This window comes from Chroicocephalus ridibundus, chromosome 9, assembly GCF_963924245.1.
Source record: "Chroicocephalus ridibundus chromosome 9, bChrRid1.1, whole genome shotgun sequence".
In the NCBI taxonomy this organism is placed as follows: domain Eukaryota; kingdom Metazoa; phylum Chordata; class Aves; order Charadriiformes; family Laridae; genus Chroicocephalus; species Chroicocephalus ridibundus.
In genome coordinates, this window is record NC_086292.1 from 27514259 (window position 1) to 27531890 (window position 17632).

At 53.4% G+C, this 17632-nt stretch overlaps 1 protein-coding gene across 1 annotated transcript; it reads left to right on the forward strand.

Annotated features, from left to right (window-relative positions):
* Positions 1-5264: 5264 nt before the first annotated feature.
* On the forward strand, positions 5265-16651 carry HEXA (hexosaminidase subunit alpha). Its single transcript, XM_063346727.1, has 14 exons — positions 5265-5534; positions 9085-9183; positions 9562-9627; positions 9778-9824; positions 10165-10275; positions 11093-11194; positions 11293-11425; positions 12441-12621; positions 12933-13019; positions 13368-13440; positions 13888-14068; positions 14394-14484; positions 14921-15025; positions 15519-16651. The coding sequence occupies exons 1-14, from the start codon at positions 5291-5293 to the stop codon at positions 15580-15582; spliced, it is 1584 nt and encodes a 527-aa protein (XP_063202797.1). The 5' UTR covers positions 5265-5290; the 3' UTR covers positions 15583-16651.
* The last annotated feature ends 981 nt before the right edge of the window (positions 16652-17632 follow it).

Consider the following 17632-nt stretch of genomic DNA (forward strand, 5'->3'; position numbering starts at 1 on the left):
GCATCTGAATGATCCCAGCTCAGCCCCACAGCCATGACTGAGAGCAGCTGGGGACGGCAGCCACAGATACTCAGCCTCCACAATCACTTGCAGCATCTCTCTGTGAGAAGCCCCGTTTTGTGATACCAAAGTGCTGCAAAAGTGCTGTCCCCAGGCTCCTGCCCTGAGAGCTTCACCCATGGGCTCAGGGTGCACCTCCCTCCTGCCCCACCGCTCCTTGAGCCAGGCGCAATCTCTGGAAACAGCCCTTCTCCTCTGACACCTGAGGCACAGGGAGATCCTGCACTAGGAGATTTCTCAGTGCCTCGGGTTTGATTTAGGCTGCCTCCACCGTGAGCGTGGGCTGAGATGTCCCTCGGATCACTGCCGTTTGTTCAGCCACCCCAAAGCTCTGTGAGCTGGAGATAATCCAGAGGAAAAAAGACTTTGCAAATAATACCAACAGCACAAATACCAGCAGGCTGAGCTCGAGTCAAGAACCCAAATCTTTCAGACTGATTAACACATCTCACCTCAAGCTTTTTGCCTTAAACTCTGCTTTTAAGTTCATAATTGTTGAAATATTCCTCCTTGCTGAGACCTGCTCCTGCCTCCTCGCTCTCCATCTCCCAGGCCTTGCTCCCCTTACATGCGCTCTCCCTTCTGAAGAGGTCCCTTCTGCTCAACTCCATCTGTGCTGAGAAATTCATTTACCATGTGCATCTGCTAAACCGTTCGATGGCAGCATCTAGCGTGATAGGCGGTGGTCAAGGTGGAAATGCAGAGATATGAAAACGAGTCATCCTGTGCTTTGCTGGGATATGTGCTTGTGGCTCTGAAAGCAGCGTGCTGCACGCCAGCCTGCTTCAGCCCCCGAAAGCGTGGAGGAGCTGAGCTGTTAGTGAAGGATCTGGCTGGTGAAAATACCCTGGATGTGAATTTAGGGTCAGCTCTTGTTTAGGATCTTCTTTGTGCACATGCTGAAGCTCCACCAGTCGTCTCTCCTGGCTCTTGCTGGTATTTAAATGCAAGCACCCCCGGGGCTCGATGAGATGGGTGCTGGTACCTCTGCCTCTGCAGCGCTGGGGCTCAGCGGGACACTGCTTCTCCTCCACCATTCCCTCGGGATGGGGTATCTCTGGCAGAGCGGGCAGAGGCTGGGAGACTCACCTGTCCTCCTACAACACTCAGTTTGGTTTCGGTAGAAAGCCTCAGCTCAGGTCACAGCGCAGCAAGGCTGGTGGCCTGCCGCTGCTGCTTGGTGTGCCCAGGTCCGCAGCGAACTTCAGGGGAGTCACTCTGAGATGAGCGATGTCACCGCAAAGGAGGAAATGTGTCCTTGTCATCCCACCTCCAGTAGAGCATATGCTCCATCTGCATGGAGCAGCCATGAGCTGGAACAGCAGATACATCAGCATCAACTCGTGCAGATGGCTTGTTCCCTGCCAGCGCTTACGTGACACCGCGCTGAGCAATATCATCCCTGAAACACAGAGATGTGCAACAGGAGGGTTCACACCCGCAAAGACCCATCACTTGCCAACCTTTACTCCTCCTGGACCACCACCACAGGTTAGGTCACTTAAATGCATGTCTGCAACTCTCCCAGTTGCAATCCAAATACCGTATTTATTTTACCAAGGATGAAAGGGGAGGTAAACAAGCAAATGGAGAGAGTAAATTTGCCCAAAAAGCTTCTGAGATGTCAAAATTCAAGCCGGAGGACTACAGGCAGTTGCAGGTGTTTCCAGAAGATGATCTGTGTTTTCCAAAGCCCTCTTCCAGCCACACCACCAGCAGGTCCCATGGCCTGGGAGCTGGCTTCATTCAGGAGCGAGTGTGCTCAGACAGTGTTTGCCTCGAAGAGCAAAGCAAACAGAAGACTCATGCTCTGCGAAGGTCTCCATAAACGGCTTCCTTCATTCCCCTTTCACCGGCTCATATGCTTCTCACCCGCCAAGGAATCTGTATGCAAAATGCCCTTCTGATTAAATGCAGAAGCAGCTAACGTTACAGCGAGTTAGGCAGCATAATAAGTGGGTTTATATCTTAAAAAAATGTTGCAGAACAAGGAACTGCACCAACGGCCCAAAGGACACCTTCATACCCTGAAGGCGAACAAACCAGAAAGACCCAAGTGTGACACCGGCCTGATTTTATAACAATTGATGGCAGAATAGTGAATTTGGATTTCTACCAAAGGTAGGTAATCCAAAGGTAGGTAAGCAGGTAATCCAGCAGAGCCCGGGTGCAGCACAGTTTTCTGCTGAGTCCCCCAGCAACTTGGCTTCCAGCTCTTGCAGTCAAAGAAAAGAGAAAAGGCAGTTTGCAGGCACTTCTGCAATGGGTATCATCTGGCGAGGCCAGTGTGATGTTTTCAGCACCCAGCTTAACCCTCTGCATGGACAGTAAAGTGCCTCTGAGCTGGTACGTTCCTGCTGTGGGGCTGGTGATCTGGGTGAGGGCAAGCAGAGGTGCAGTGGGAAGGACAGGTAAGCTCTGAACCTCGTGTCTCCCCATTTACTCCCTGCTTGTTCCTTGCTGAACTAGCCTTGAAGAGGCCAAACTTCCCAGGTGGACATATCACCCTGGAGAAATGCTCCCAGGCCATGAGCTGGTCTATTGAAGAGATACTGAAGAGCATTGGCAACTTCTGGCTACTGCTGCTCCACGCCTGATGCAGGACAGCATGTAAACCAGTTTCTTTCAGGCAAGCTCCAAAGTTAAGCACATGCTTAAACAGTTTTCTTACATAAAAATGCATTCCTGAATCAGACTGCTAGTCTAGATTAATGCTGGCCAGCTACAGATGAACTTCTCTGAGTCATCCCCCGGAGACATCAGGTCCCTTAAAATAGCAACAACAACAGAATCCATAGAAAAGCTTGAATATTTGGACTGAAAGCTATGATCACAACGCTTTACATAAGTGTGGTGAACACGCCACCCCACCCCCCAAACTGAAATAAGGATTCGCTTCAGGCCAGGGCACTTTTGCATTTCGATCTCACACTCTGGGAAGCACAGTCTTGCCGACGCTGCTGACATTGCCTGAAGTGACACAGCAACAAACTGTCTTGGTTTTGGTTGCTGTTGTTGTTTTTTTTCCTTCCCCTGCAATTTTAATACAGTGAAGCTACTTGAGGAAAAGTCCAGAGATACTGGAATCAATTGATGCTGTTGGAAAAGCGGTAGGAACAGCTGGTGCTTCAGAGGTTTGCATGGTGGAAGGCAACAAACCCTGTTCAAGACCACAGAAGCTGCCTGTAGCCCAACAACAGCCCTGAGACGAGCAGATTTAAAACTGAACACAAAGAATGATGGGGGCCATTTTCCCAGAGGTCCGAGGCAGGTTGGAATATAGGCATCCTTCTCCACGCCACTTCTTGCCATGTGATGCAGACAGAGACGGGCCAATATCCTGCAGCAACAGCACTGGAGTTGGAAGAATCATGAGGAAGCAGCCTGGCACGTGCCGTTGTACTGAATTGGGGTCCTCCCCATAGGGAAAACAAGTGACTAGTGAGGATTGTCAGGAGCCTGGGGGCACCAACACGCTTTAATTGTCCCAACCAGCCTCACCTGGGACCTCCACCGATGACCCATTGCTCCAGGAACTTCATTTTAAGCTGAGGTCTGGGCAGCCACCTCTTTTCTGAGCTGTCCTGGAGATCCATCTGCTTTGAGGCTTTCCCAGATTGATCTTGGACTTATCTTGGTGCCTTGCTTTTGCCAGATGACACCTGATTGGCTGATGGACCCTGTTACTGCCACCACCATGCCTGGCTGATAAGGTTGTTGCCTGGCCCATGTTGTGCCCATCCTAGGTCCTGGCTCACCTTCCCTTAGGTGGATGGGTGGTCTTTGCTGCTCTACAGGGTTACGGAAGAAGGATGCAGCACTATGGAGGTGTTAAGCTCGTGGCAATACTAGCTGGCTCTGTCTGACCCCAATCTTGCTGGAGCCCAGCTCCCCCATCTATGTGTGATCCTCATCCCCCTCCCTGCCTTCTCCCACCTGAAATCCCCTATCCATTTGCACTAATCTCATTAATTTCCCACAATTCTGTTTAGGCCCAAACCTAACTGTGATCCCCTCCTGCTGCTCAGCATCCCCATGACTTCTCCACCTCCCTGACACCCCCAAAACCTTCACTGGTAGCTCACAGGCTCTCTCACCCCTGGTGGGCACCTTTTTCCATCCCTCTGAACCGCCCCCCCCATGTCCTCCCAGCTCTTCCCCTTTCACCACCAGTCCCCAGCTTTGTGCTGGTGCTTTTGTAACCTTTGACAGTAAGTTCCTTGAGGATTTTTCTGCAAAATGCTTTTATTTTCCTGGTGCACCTGGCTCTCCCTCTGCTGCTCACCTGAGGGACAATCCCTTAAATTCCCCACTAGACCGTGGTTGTGTCCTGCTCACAAAAAGTGGGTTTTTAATCTCGTGCTAGTGTGATGGGGCCATCTCCATCTCCCTTGTTGTGCTTTCTCCCATGGCATTTCTTTAATTTCCTGCTTGCTCTCCATGTCTTTCAACAGTCCTGATAGCTTGCAGTTTTCTGGCGGCTTCGCTGCTTGCTCGGGAGGGCTGGGATAAGAGTTTTTTAATAATTTGATGGAGTTGGTTCCCATGTAGGAGCTGGTAGGGTTGTGCTGGCAATTAGGTGGGTAAGACCTGGGCTTAAGTGTCCTTATTTGACTTGGGGATTGCTGAGGAACGCGGAGCTGGGAGGGAGGAGGCAAAATAGAGTTCATCTGAGGTTCCTTGCAAAAGCCAGACCCTGTGTGGAAAACATCTCTGCAACACTTCAGCATGAGGCCCCACCACGGGACAAAATCCTTTTTTTTGTACAACCCAACCGGTATTTCACCCTCTACCTGTATAAAATCTCTGTAAACCTGTGCAAGGGCTGATTGACACCCACCATTATTCATAAAGATGCATGGTACCAACAAAAGATGCCGAAAACCAAGGTGGATCCAAAGCATGTGTTCAGTCACAGTGCTGTAGGTGAAATATATGTTTTAAATCATTAATCTTCCCCTCAAACCCCAAAGCGGGATGCTGAGACTCCCCAAGGGCATCCTCGGCGGGCAGGGAGCAAGGCGGCTGGGCTTTGAAATTTGCGGGCTGGGGAAGAACCGACCCTCGAAAGGTTTTGTGATTTACAAGAGGTGCTTGCTCGGGTAAAGGCACCGCCGCCTGAGGTGAACCGTGAGGAGGTGGCAGCAGGCGAGGCCGGCCCGCCCCGGCCCCGTGGGGCCGACCTGCCATTTCGCGGCGCCGCCCCCTCCCTCAGGCCGCGGGGCGCGACATGGCGGCGGGGCGGGCGTTGCTGCCGCTGCTGGCGGCCGCGATGCTGCTGGAGCCAGCGGCCGCCGTCTGGCCCCAGCCCCAGGCCCAGCGCTCCCCGCCGGGTGGCGGCCGCTGCCCGCTCTCTCCCCGTCGCTTTCAGTTCGCCTACGCCGGCGGCTCCGCCGTGGGGCCGGGCTGCGCCGTGCTGGAGGCGGCCTTCCAACGGTACCGGGCGCTGCTCTTCGCCGCCGCCCGCCCGACCGGTGAGGCGGGGCGGGGGCTGCCGGCGGGGCGGGGGGCTCGGCGGGCAGGGCCGTTGGCCCTCTTGCCTGTGGCTTTATTCCTAAAAAAAAAACCCGCGAAACCAAACCCTCGCTTATTTTGGGTTTGGTTGGGTGACCAGCTCTTTAGCCCCCTCATTGCCTCAGTGCAGCAGGGGCTGGGGGCGAGGGGAGGTGGTGGCTGTGCCCTGATGGTGCGGGGGCTTGAATCGGGTCTCATAGCCCAGGGCAGCGTTGTGCTCCTATGTGGAGGGCGATGCCTGTGGCACGCACGTTTTAAAATAAAATACATCTAATCCTGCGTGGCACAGTGAGCACTAGTTGTCTTGCATTCCCTTCAAGGAGTTAGGCTCTTGCTATCACGAGTTTGCTCTTTCTATCCATATTTTATCTCCTCCAGATCGCGTTTCAGCTCCCCAGCGCTTCCTTTTGCTTCCTTTTGCTTCCTTTTTATGCGACTGCAGGGAGAGCTGCCCCTGGTGTTGGCAGTCGCTCCAGCTTCAGCCCTTTTCACAAGTTTTGGCTCTTCTGGCAGTTCTTGGTGTCCAGTGTGAAGCTTTGCCTTGAGGAAAGACTCTTGTTGCTTCATGTCTGTTTCTAGCAAGTACATATTTGTGCCATGGGGCTCGTTCTGCCCAAGGTGAGCTGTTAAGCGTCCCGAGGCAGCGTGGCTTTCCTGGCAGAGAGGTAGTAGCTCTTGGATTCATCCTGGAATTGGAGGGTAAGATGAGGAAAGGCAAAAGCTTTGAGAGTCTGGGCTTGATTTGGGACAGGTTGTAAAGGTTTCTTGTGCCCGGACTTCTTCATGATAGCACCTGTTGCATGTCTGGGATGAAATGGAGGAAATTCCCTGGCTGCGTTCGCAGAGGCAAATGCGCAGGCTTGGGAGCTGGCACGTACGGATGCTCGGTGCCTGCGTGGGTCTGTGGCAGCCTGAAGCTGGGGAATATGAAACGCTTCATTCATCAAAAAGAGCTAGTAACTCTGCTTCCGAGTGTTTTAAATGTCAGTGTGAACTCTGTCGCCGCTGATAAAAGCGGAGAAGGGTGACGACGTTGGAAGTCGCTCTGCTTCGTCTCGAGCACATCGTCCCTCAACAAAGTCAAATTTGAAACACTGGGAAGAACCATTTGGCTTATTTTATTTCTTCAACTCTTGTAAGTAGCAATAGAAATAAGTTTTCATTTGGGAGCTGAGAAGACTCCTCTTTTTTTTCTTTTTTTTGCTGCTAGGAACTAAACTTAAACAGCTGATACAATTATTCACATTTTCCTGTTCCTCTCAAAGGAGAAATGTGACCGTGAAATCACTTGGAGCAACTTCTCCAAGCTCAATCACGAGATCGAGCTCTGTGTGCATACTCACCGCTTTCCATACGCCCTGCTTTGACACTGAAAGTACACTCTTAATTTTAGGGCTTTTTTCCTTCCTCCCCTTCCTTTTGTTTTCCCACATGGGTGGTTAGTAATAACAGGCAATGGAAACCCTGAATGGAAGAAAATAGTTTCTATTAATAGAGAAAATAAGACAGAACCTGTTTTCTGTCTGTTTCAGAAAGCTGCTGTGTCGATTTCATAAGCAAGAAAGATTATGTCCAAACTCTACATTCATGCTGGACTTCTAGCATGAAAACGTAGACCAATTTAAATTAGGAGGGATTGGTCAAGCCCTGGTTCAAAACAGAGCCAAGCCTGGGGTCGGAGACAGCTTTGCTGTTGGGCCAAGCTTCTGTGTCCAGCTGAAACTGCAGTATTCCCGCGTGGAGAACTGAGCCCTTGCTGCAGTGTTTGACTACCCTCAGGGTGAAAAATATTTATATTTTCCTTATCCCTAACTGGGATTTCCCTTCCCATTAAGATGGGCAGCTCCGAAATGAGTCTGGGAGAGACCCAGGAACCTGCGTGGAGGTCAAGCCAGGACCTGCCATACCTGGTGTCTTATTGCTACCATCCTGTTGCAATCATTGTGTTAGAGTCCTTAGCTTCCAGTCCATGACCATAATTAACTAGACATGCGCCTTCACAGCGCTCTTTGGAACCATGAACTTCGGCCTTCGTGGCTGATGGGTCACTGATCCCTGCTGTGCCTATCTGCGTTGCTTTCTAGGTGTGATTAGCACCAGTGCTTGCCTGCTCCTTGGCCAAGGAGGCCACATTTGGGTTTGGTGATGTCTCCCTGGGCAGGTCTAAACATGGTGTGTGGTGGTGGGACCAATTCTCTTGAGGCTTCTCAACGGAATGAGTATTTTTTCTGTCCCCAGGCTTCAGAGTGGCTGTCCCTGGTGAGCTGCTGGCTTGTTGAGCGGAAGAAGCAGGTCTTACCATGCTGGCATGCCAGCTCGCACATCTGCGAGGTTGCCTTGGCTACCGGCTCGTCTGTAACCGAGAGGAAGGCTTAAAACTGAGCACCGTCTTTGAGCTGTTTCCCTTCTCTCAGTGAAGGTTCTGCCCTTCCTTCATGGAGAAATGTGGGGTTTCTGGCTCCTGCAAGCTTTGGAGCACAGGCTCTCTCTGTTTCACCGGAACGCTGGCAGTGCCGTGGCCTCTCTGAAGTCTGCTTGGTCCCTGGCTTCTGACCTGGCTCACTCAAAGCCAAGCTTTTTATTTTTCAGTGATCATATTGAGCATTGCCTGTTCCTGGGAATGCTGTGGGGGTGTAGGCATGGACCTTGCTTGGGATTAGCAGGGTCCCACCCCAACTAACCCACGTTCCTCCTGCCCAGAGGCTGCTGTGAGTAGACCTGTGTGCCTCAGCGAATGCTGAACACCTCCCTTTGGAGTTGTGTGTGCGAATCCAGTGAGAACTCAGGGCTATGCACCCTTGGAGCTTCTCCTTCAGATAGGGAGGTGTGGCCAGTGCTCCTGCTTGGGGTCTGAAAGTGTCTGGGTTTATTTTTCCAGCTGTTGTGCCTGGGACCAGCTTTGCAGAAGGTGAAGTCGGTTGGGAGCCTTTCTGTGCTGGGTGAGATCTTTTGGTGGCCTCTAACTCAGCCTAACTCTGCAGCATGCTTGGAATCATTCTCCACCCTTTTTTACAGGGTTTCTTTCCCCTCTCTAAGGGTAGGTAGGGTAGCAGAGCTCTTGGGTTCGTGCTTTTTTCCCAGTGCTGGAAGAGTTTGGAAACATGAAGCTCTTCACCCTCCCTGAAGAAGATTTGGGTAGTCATGGCTGTTGCTTAGAGCAGGGGCTGGTGTCCAGGAAGCCTTGGTAAACCATCCTCTGATTTCTCTTCTCCTCTGTGTGCTCCTTTAAGCTTCCATTGCAAAGCCTTCATCACCAGCAAACCTTCTCTGCGCTTAAGGTTGGGATCAGCTCGTGTGCTCCTGGTTGCCTGTGTTGAAGGGGAAGCCCCTGCTGAACACCCCTGTGCCCGCTCTGCAGTGAAGGAGGGAGTGCCTGTTTCTGCCGCGTGTATTTAAAGTCCATGTGCTCCTGCGCCTCCATTGTTAGCTGGGCTGGGAGGACAGGGGTGGACTGGAAGCAGGGAAAAGAGCCAGGATGGGGTTGATGTCTGTAGTCTATGTCTTTTGCAGAGAGTGAGCCGCTGTGGGGGACAGCCTGCAATCAGCTCCTCATCTTTGTTGCCACGCCAGGCTGTGATGGGTTTCCCAGCCTGGACTCCAAGGAAAACTGTGAGTGTCGGGGCTGGGAGCGAGGGAGAGTGACTGGAGTGGGTGTGCAGCTGTTTCTGTGCCTGTCAGTTGGAAACAGCACCATGCAGCACTTTACCCCCAGTTTTGGGGAGGCATCATCCTTGCTGTATTATTGAGAAACCAGGGCCAGGGGGTAGCGACTTACCTGAGGATGCTGATAAAGCAATGGAGGAGGTTTAAAATAAAAAAAAACAAACCCAAAAGTCAGTTCTGTGGGATCCCAGGGTGCAGTCCTGTATCAAAACCTCTGCCTGGTGCCACTGTAGCCCCATAGCTGGGGCTGTCATGGCCTGTAGCAGCGTGTGATGAAGTGTGGGACCTAATGCCAGTGCCGGCCCCTCTGATGCTGTGTTTCAGATAAGCTCTCTGTCTCAGAAGGATCCTTGCTGCTCTCTGCGGATGCTGTCTGGGGAGCTCTCAGAGGTGAGGTGTGCTTTCTGTGGGGCATTCCCGCTCTCCCTGCCTCAGGATGTCTCTGTGCCTCTCTCTTTCCATAGACTTATTTGTTAATTGAGCTTTGTTCCTTTGGGGGAATCTGTGCTGAGAAAGTGACTGTGTGTGGTTTTCCTGCAGGCCTGGAGACATTCAGCCAGCTCATTGGGAGAGACGAGAATGGCACGGTGAGTCCTGGCCTCATCTCCTGGGAGCAGTCAGCTCTCTAATGCTCCTGCCTCAATGGGGACAGGCTGAGGATTGCCAGGATGCTTGGGATGAGGGGGGTACCAGCAGTGCAGCACAGTCTCATCAAGGGCCGAGTAGGAATTCGTGAATCCAGCCAGATTCCTGCCTTCTGAGCAGTAAAGCGTCACAGCTCTTTCTGGCTTGCTTGCATGCTGGGCAACGAGGCTACCCCTCCTTGTCGTGCTGGTTCTGGGGACAAAGGTGACCCTAATTGTCTCCTGCTAATGGCTGTGTTGCCTGGAGCCCTGCTCAGTAGTTCCTTGTGTTCTCTGCATGCAGTACTACATCAACAAGACAGAAATCGTGGACTTTCCCCGCTTCCCTCACCGGGGACTCTTGCTGGACACCTCTCGTCACTACCTGCCTCTGAGAACCATCCTGGAAACTCTGGTAGGGAGCCTGTGCTGGGAGACCCAGTGGTTTAGTTGGGTGTCCCTTCTGTTGCAACAACTGAGGGCTCCTTGGGTGGCTTCAAGGGCTTTTTGGTTTTTTTGTGTTGCTCCTTTCCAAAGATCCTAGGAGCTGTCTAATGCGTAGGCCACTGCATCTGCATCTCATCGAGGAAGAGCTTGTCAAACCTAGGCTTTTTAAACAAAACCAGCTTGCTTGTCCCTAGGTGAAGCATCAGGCCAGGGTGGGATGCCACCATGACGTCAATTCTTAATATACAGATGTGCATCGTGGATAAATGCTTCCATGCTGTAGGTCCTTCCAAGTGCCCATGGCTGTGTTTGCTCAGGGTGTAACTCAGAGCTGCCTTGTTTGGGTGATTTCTCAGCTCCCCCTGTAAATAGGATAAGGAAGAAAACCCTGAGGTGTCTTAGATTCCTGCAATCCAGATTACTTTCCGAGGCTGGGTTGTTTCTGAGGCAAGGGAAAACACTGACTTCTTCCCAGCCGCGTTAGATGAACGTGGGTGGTGGATCATCCCAAGCAGAATTAATCTTACAGGTCTCCACCATTGGCTCAGCTATAAGGAGAGCAGGGATTTTTATTGTGAGCAGGAGTGCTACTGGCCCTCTGCAGCTCTTTGTGGTGCTGCTGTGTTAGAAGAGAGGTGTCTGAATCCCTCTTGGATGCTGGGGAGCGTTTGGGGACTCTGCCTTGTCCTTTTGGAGCACAGGGACCTTGTCCCCTTTCTGTGGCAAGCTGGGTGACCTTTCAGAAGGGGCAAGGCATGTTCATCTTTGTTCCCGTTCCTTCCCAGGATGTCATGGCTTACAACAAGTTCAATGTGTTTCACTGGCACATTGTGGATGACCCATCTTTCCCCTACGAGAGCTTCACCTTCCCAGAGCTCAGCAAGCAGGTGACCCACCCCAATCACCATGTAGCGCCCAGCCCAGGGCGAGCAGATCCCTCCCTCGGCACCTGAGCAAGGTGCTGAGGTTTCTTGTGTTCCCCCAGGGAGCCTTCAACCCCATGACCCACGTGTACACAGCCAGCGACGTGCAGACAGTGATCGAGTACGCCCGGCTGCGTGGCATCAGGGTCATCGTGGAGTTCGACACTCCTGGGCACACCCTCTCCTGGGGTCCAGGTGAGGAGCAGACCCTGCCGCCTGCTGCTGTGAGGAGAGTTGTAGTTGCATTGGGGGGAGAAAGGGCATCTGCAACCTGGATCCCAAAAGCTGGGTGCGGGCAGCCATGTCCCACGGGCTGGCTTTGAGGAGGAGCAAACCATCGTCTAGGGGAAGCAGGACCCAGTGGTCCAACTTCTGGAACAAAATCCAAAGGGAAAACTTTTCCATCTCTTCTTGGGCCATTTTTTTTGGGGAACATCCACTGTGCCAAAAGCAACATCGTGGGTATTGCAAGGATCTCGAGTTTAACTGGGGGTACAGCGGACCAAGCTTCCTCGCTCTGCTCAACTGTGCCCCAGTCTCTGCTCCAGGGACTGCAAGTGCTGTCTCTTCCATGTCTGGAAGTGTGAGAAGCTCCAGGAAAATGTCGTCTTGTCTTTCTTTCTGCTTCCCTTGCCTCCAGATGCCGTGGCCTGCACTGGAGTACACCCTGTGCATGTGGTCACGGACAAAACTGTGCCTGCCCCACTTCCCCAGCTGCAGCAGGTGCACAGAGCTGGGAGAGGGTGCTGGGGACTGCACTGGCATTACCTTTCCCCAGCAGCTCTGTGTGTGGCTTCCTGTAGGAATCTCCCAAAAAAAGCAGCCGGGCCCACAATGAGAGATACCGAGGAGAAACCTGGGAAGGGTGGGAACTGTGGCATCCTGCAAGGATTTGGTTTTGCCGGGGGGAAAGGATGTCCAGCCTACCAGGTTCGAGCCCTGCTGATCTCAGCTGGGAGTGAGTGTTTGGGGCAGCAGTGCGTGGGGGGAGCACAAGATGAGCGCAGGACATAGATCCCTCCCCATCAGGTCAGGCTTCCTGAGCCAGGGATCAGTTTTCTGCTGCTGTGTTTATGCGTGGTGCACCATGTCCAGATCTTCTGTCCCCTGGCAGGCGCTGGGCCATGCTGAGGAGGGTCCGGGGGGTTACACAGGATGATATGGCCATGCTTAGCCCCTTTCTCACTCTCCCGTGTTTGTTACGACTCAGGTGCTCCAGGCCTGCTGACTCCCTGCTATTTGGGCAAGGAACCTTCTGGGACCTATGGGCCCATCAACCCCATCCTTAACAGCACCTACAAGTTTGTGACCGATTTGTTTCAAGAGGTCAGCACTGTATTCCCAGACTTCTTTCTTCACCTCGGTGGCGATGAGGTAGACTTCACGTGCTGGTGAGTCTCAGATCAGTCTGGAATGGGGACTGGGGGAAAGTACCTGGGACTGGAGACCCAGCCCATTCCTTTGTGGTTGTGATTGTCTGCAGATCTTTGGTGTCCTGCTCCCCCAGGCTCTGTGTGTTGGTGCCTGGGGTTTCGGTGCTCAAAGTGACGCTGATTGTGGGAAGCCGCTGGTGCTGGCGCAGCCACAGCTCTCGGAATGCTTGGGCTGGCCTTGGACCGATGTGGGAAGGACTTGGTCGTGTCTTGTCCTTACTCCAGTGCTCGGGTTGCAGTGCTTTTATTCTCTTCTCTTTGGTACACAGGAAATCCAATCCAAAAATCCGTGCCTTCATGAAGGAGATGGGTTTTGGTGAAGATTACAAGAAATTAGAGTCATTCTACATCCAGAGGTAAGGACGGTTGCATCTTGGGCCTGCAGCTGCAGTATGTGACCAGCACAAATGTCTTCTGCTGTCTCAAGGACACCAGATCTCCTTTTCAGGAGCACGCCCATTCGGGCACGTCTCCCTGACGGAGTAGCCTAGCCATGTTTTATTGGGAGATTGACCACAAAAAAGCCTGGGGCTGAGGAGAAGAAGCCCCATAAGGCGCCATGCTTTCTCCCTTCTTCAGAAGTACCTTCACATCCCGCTGTGGGTGTTGGGAATATTGGTGCTGCTGCCCTGGCTGTATGCAACCAGCAAAGAGAGGGGAGTGTAACTGAGGTGACCCAAAACTCGGTACTCTTTTCACTCCAGGCTTCTTGCCATCATCTCTTCCCTCGGCAAAGGTTATATCGTGTGGCAGGAGGTGTTTGACAACGGAGTGGAGGTGAGAGCTGCCTGTGCCCTGGTGAAAAGTGCCAGCACCCCAGCCAGCTGCACTGGTGCGATCTGGGGGTGCTGTGCTGGGGCTGGTGGGGGGGATTCTCTTGTGGAACTGGGGTTGGTCTTGAGATGGTGCTGCCAGTGAGCTGCCCTCAGGGTGGCTTTGTCACACTGCTGTCAACGCCCTCTTCTCTCCAGGTTCTTATATATACACTGCAAGAGGCCAGTTTTAACCCTGACCAGGACCCTCTGCAAATGGGCTTACCCCTCCCTCAGTTGCTTCTGCAAACTGGATGGGAAGTGCCTCAAAAGTCAAGCCAATGTCTGCCTCGGTTTCCCTTTGGGGGGGTTTTTGCAGCTGTGGAGGGGTCAGGGCACTCTGCTTGCGAGGGAAGGTGGTGCTTTTGTTGCCACAGTGATCCCGTGCACGGGGCTCACATGTGCTCTTCAGGTGAGGCCAGACACCATCGTCCACGTGTGGAAGGAGAACCCCACACCATACATGGAGGAAATGGCGAATGTCACCAAGGCTGGCTACCGGGCTTTGCTCTCTGCCCCCTGGTACCTCAACCGCATCTCCTATGGGCAGGACTGGATGGCAGCCTACAAAGTGGAGCCCTTGAAGTTCGAAGGTGTGTTCCTTGTGTCCCCTTCCCATACAGCAGCTGACTTGTCAGGAGGTAGCGCCAAGGCTGGCTGTCTTGCTAATCCGTTCTCGTTGCTGGTGTGACGGTGCTTGACTGACCGTGTCCTTGGTTCCTGTGCTATGTTCCATTCCCTTGCTGCCAGCAGAAAACAGCTCTGCCCGGGGTTTGAAGCGGAGGCTTCCAGAATGGCAAGCTATTGCCTCCGTAGCTGAGCCGCTCTCTGCTGTTACAGGCGCCTCTGTGGGCAGGGCTATAAGTCACCTCATTATCTTGCAACACACCATCACCTGAATACTGTGTCCTCTGGCAGGCAGCCCCGAGCAGAAGGACCGGGTGATCGGCGGAGAGGCGTGCATGTGGGGTGAATACGTGGACGTCACTAACCTGACTCCCAGGCTCTGGTAAGAGAAGCCATGGGGAGGTTGGCTCGAGCTGCATGAGGAATGGCTCAGCCCCCTTTCCCTCGCCACTGAGCCACCCATGCCACACACTGCAGGTTTGGTTCGCACGTGGTGCTTTTCCCTGTCCCCTGGCAGCGCCTCTGTGCTAGCAACAGCCTCCGTGAGGCTTAAATGGGGGTTTGTAAGACCGTAACATGCTCCTGTACAACCTGCTGCTGCAGCCAGTTTGTGTTTAACGCCACTGGTCTCTGCCCTGTCACCCCAGTCCACTCGTGATTCACATCTGTCCAGAAGTAGATCTTCCGATACACAGAAGCGTTGTGCCTTTGTGTGATGAAGGATGTGTTTCAGGAAAGTGTTTGGGAGCTCAGGGCTTTGTGTGAGAAGCTTTCTGATTTCCCCCTGACCTGGCTGCCTCTGTCCCTCCTTCCTCCAGGCCGAGAGCTGGGGCCGTAGCAGAGAGACTGTGGAGCAACGCAACCGTCAGGGACCTGCAAGATGCCTACGTGCGGCTGGCCGAGTTCCGCTGCAAGCTTCTTGGGTAACCGTCCCTCCTCGCAGCAGGACAGCGCAGATGCCCCCCTCTCTGGGGTCGAACCCCGGGGAGGGCGGCGAGGGTGAAGTGGGCTTTCCCTGCTGCAAAATAACCCTTGTTCTTACGGAAAGTCCCGAGCTTTTCTCCTGCCTGTGTGTGGGCAGAGCTTGCTTTGTGCGGTGCTGGAAGAGAGCCCCTGCTGCCGGCGTGGGCTGGTGGCTCTTGTCAAGGAGAGGGCTTTGTGGTGAGGAAGGGGGACCTGTCAGCTATTGCCGCCCCTCCTGCAGCACCAGCTTCCCCTGGAAACCTGCCCTTACCTCATGCTCCCACACAAGAGCAAAAAAACCAAGTCTCTAAGCACAGGATGAGTACTGCTCCCTCCTTGTGGCACCTGAAACGGGGCGCCGATGGCCACCCTGCACTGCTCTGCCCCCTCAGATCTGACTGTGGGCTCTACCTGTCCCCTCTGCCTAACGCCATCTCTCCCCTCTCTTTCCAGGCGTGGTGTCCGGGCGCAGCCTCTCTACGTAGGATACTGTGAAAATGAATTTGGCGGGTTTTGAAGGGAGAGTCCCGCTGCCCTCGGTCACTGCGCACACAGGAGGAATGATCCCGCCCTCTCAAGAGCTGCCATCTTGGCCAAGGGACCCCTTCCCACGCCCAACTTCTGCTCTTGCTTTAGTGCAATGATCTTTTTTTTCCTTAGTGTGCACTCTTTGCCTCTTTTTCTATTTTTGTTTCTTTAAATCTATAAATAAATGACCCCAAAGAGGAAAAAGGTGCTTTTTCATGCTCATCTGGGGCTTGGGAGACCGTGCAAGGGTTTTTGTTAGCAGGAGAATGGGTAGGGCTTGCTCCAGAGATGCTGGTGGAGCAGCACCTGGCTGTGTCTCACCCCGGTGGCTCCGGAGCTTGCTAGGTGCCTGCTCAGGCTGTGCTTAGCCTCTGCTGCTGTCACGCTCCGTCCCTGCAGGGACATGGTTTGGGCACCCCCAGTTTTCCTCTTGACCTCGCACCGTCCGTACCTGGACATGGGCGCTTCTGTGTGGTGACCTTGGTTTTGCTTCTGTGGCCTTCCATGCACCAGCGGTCAGTGTTCTGCTGCTCCTGTCCTTCTCTGTCTCCTCTCTCTGCCTGCATCCAGGCAGGACACCTTCCTGCAAGCCACCATCTCTGCTGCCACCTCCTCCTCTGGCTTCTGAGAAGACCCCTTGAAGCCTCTCCAAGGAGACCTCAAACCCGCGAAGCTGAGCAGTGCGTGGATGTGACGGAGCCACGGCTCAGCTCTTCCATCGCCTCTCACCTCTGCTCAGGATTCGGCCAACTGATCTGTCCTCCTCGGGGTGGGGGGCTCAGCTCCAGGTCTGCATCCAACAGGTTTGGATAGTATTTTCCTTGGAGAAGAGACTGGTGGTGCTGCAGTCCCATGGAGCTGCGACAGGCGTGGTTTTTGTCCGTTGATGGTTGGGGTTGCCCTGCTGGAAACCACATCCAGCTCAAAGCTAGGGAATCTCTTGGGGAGAAATCCTGGCTGATGGGACTGTTGGTCTGGTCTTCAATAAGCAATATCTGCTGTTATGGCTGGAAACCCTTTACTATTGACCTTTAAATTAAAAATATTGAGTTAACTTTCAATTAAAAATACTCAGAAATGGGCAAGTCTGGAATTTCTTCACCCTCCTGTGAAGGGATACCCAAACGCTGCTCCTCTGAAGCGCTATATCTTGAAGGGGAGGGGAAAAAAGATTGTGAAGCTCAGCCACCCCAAAGCAGGGAAGTTTAGCCGGATTTGGGAGAGAGAGGGCTGTTTTTTTCCCCTTGTTGAGGGCGGGAGGGGAAGGGCTGCCTCCCTGTGCCCTGGTTCCTGGGGGAAGAAGCTCCTCTGCTTCCTCCAAGTGCACAGGGGAAACCCTGTTGTTTTGGCCGTGAATACTCGTGTATTTAAGGCTGAGCGGAGCCAGGATTGCTGACCTGCCTGCCTGTCACTCCAAGCGTGTTGATTTCTCTTAAATTGAGTAACCCAAAAGACCTAAATTATAGTAGCTGCTTCCTTTTGCTGGGGTTTGATGTGCTGTCAAGTCCTGACGAGCTCCAAAGGGCTGGTGTAATTAGCGCTCCTTCTTCCCTACGAGACCTGGCACGAGCAAACGCTGATCACAATCTTCTTGTCCCCGTGAGGACATCTCCTTCTGCTCTGACCTGAGTCCTCGCTGATGCCACTCAGCCTCCCTGTTGGCATCTTTTGGGGTTGGCTTTGGCAACCATTGCTCTACGGCACGAATGTCTCGGGTACTTGCGGAGCAGAAGCTCCTGGTGCAGGCTGGTGGCATCCTGGGCTTCAGACCCGGGTGTCTGCTCCGGCTCTGCCTGGTCACCTCTGCCTGGCTCTTCCCGCAGCCACGCTGAGGGGAGGACACCCCAGATCCCATGGTTCGCTGCTGGGATGCGGCGCTTTGGGCTCCGAAGGGGTGGCAGGCGGCGAGGAAGGGGGTCAGTATTCCCTCATGTTTTTAAAAGTTCGGGGTTTTCCCTTTTTTATTCCCCCCCCATCCCCCCCGCCCCCAGCATGGTGTAAATTGGTACCTTCGCCGGGTGCTTTTGTCACTGCAGGGG

What these genes read in the sequence shown, in the direction of transcription:
- HEXA (XM_063346727.1), top strand. Translation starts at nt 5,291, where the DNA reads ATGGCGGCGGGGCGGGCGTTGCTGCCGCTGCTGGCGGCCGCGATGCTG. An exon ending in CGCCGCCGCCCGCCCGACCG is followed by an intron (nt 5,535 to 9,084) that starts GTGAGGCGGGGC and finishes TGTCTTTTGCAG; the next exon opens with AGAGTGAGCCGCTGTGGGGG. An exon ending in TTCCGCTGCAAGCTTCTTGG is followed by an intron (nt 15,026 to 15,518) that starts GTAACCGTCCCT and finishes CTCTCTTTCCAG; the next exon opens with GCGTGGTGTCCGGGCGCAGC.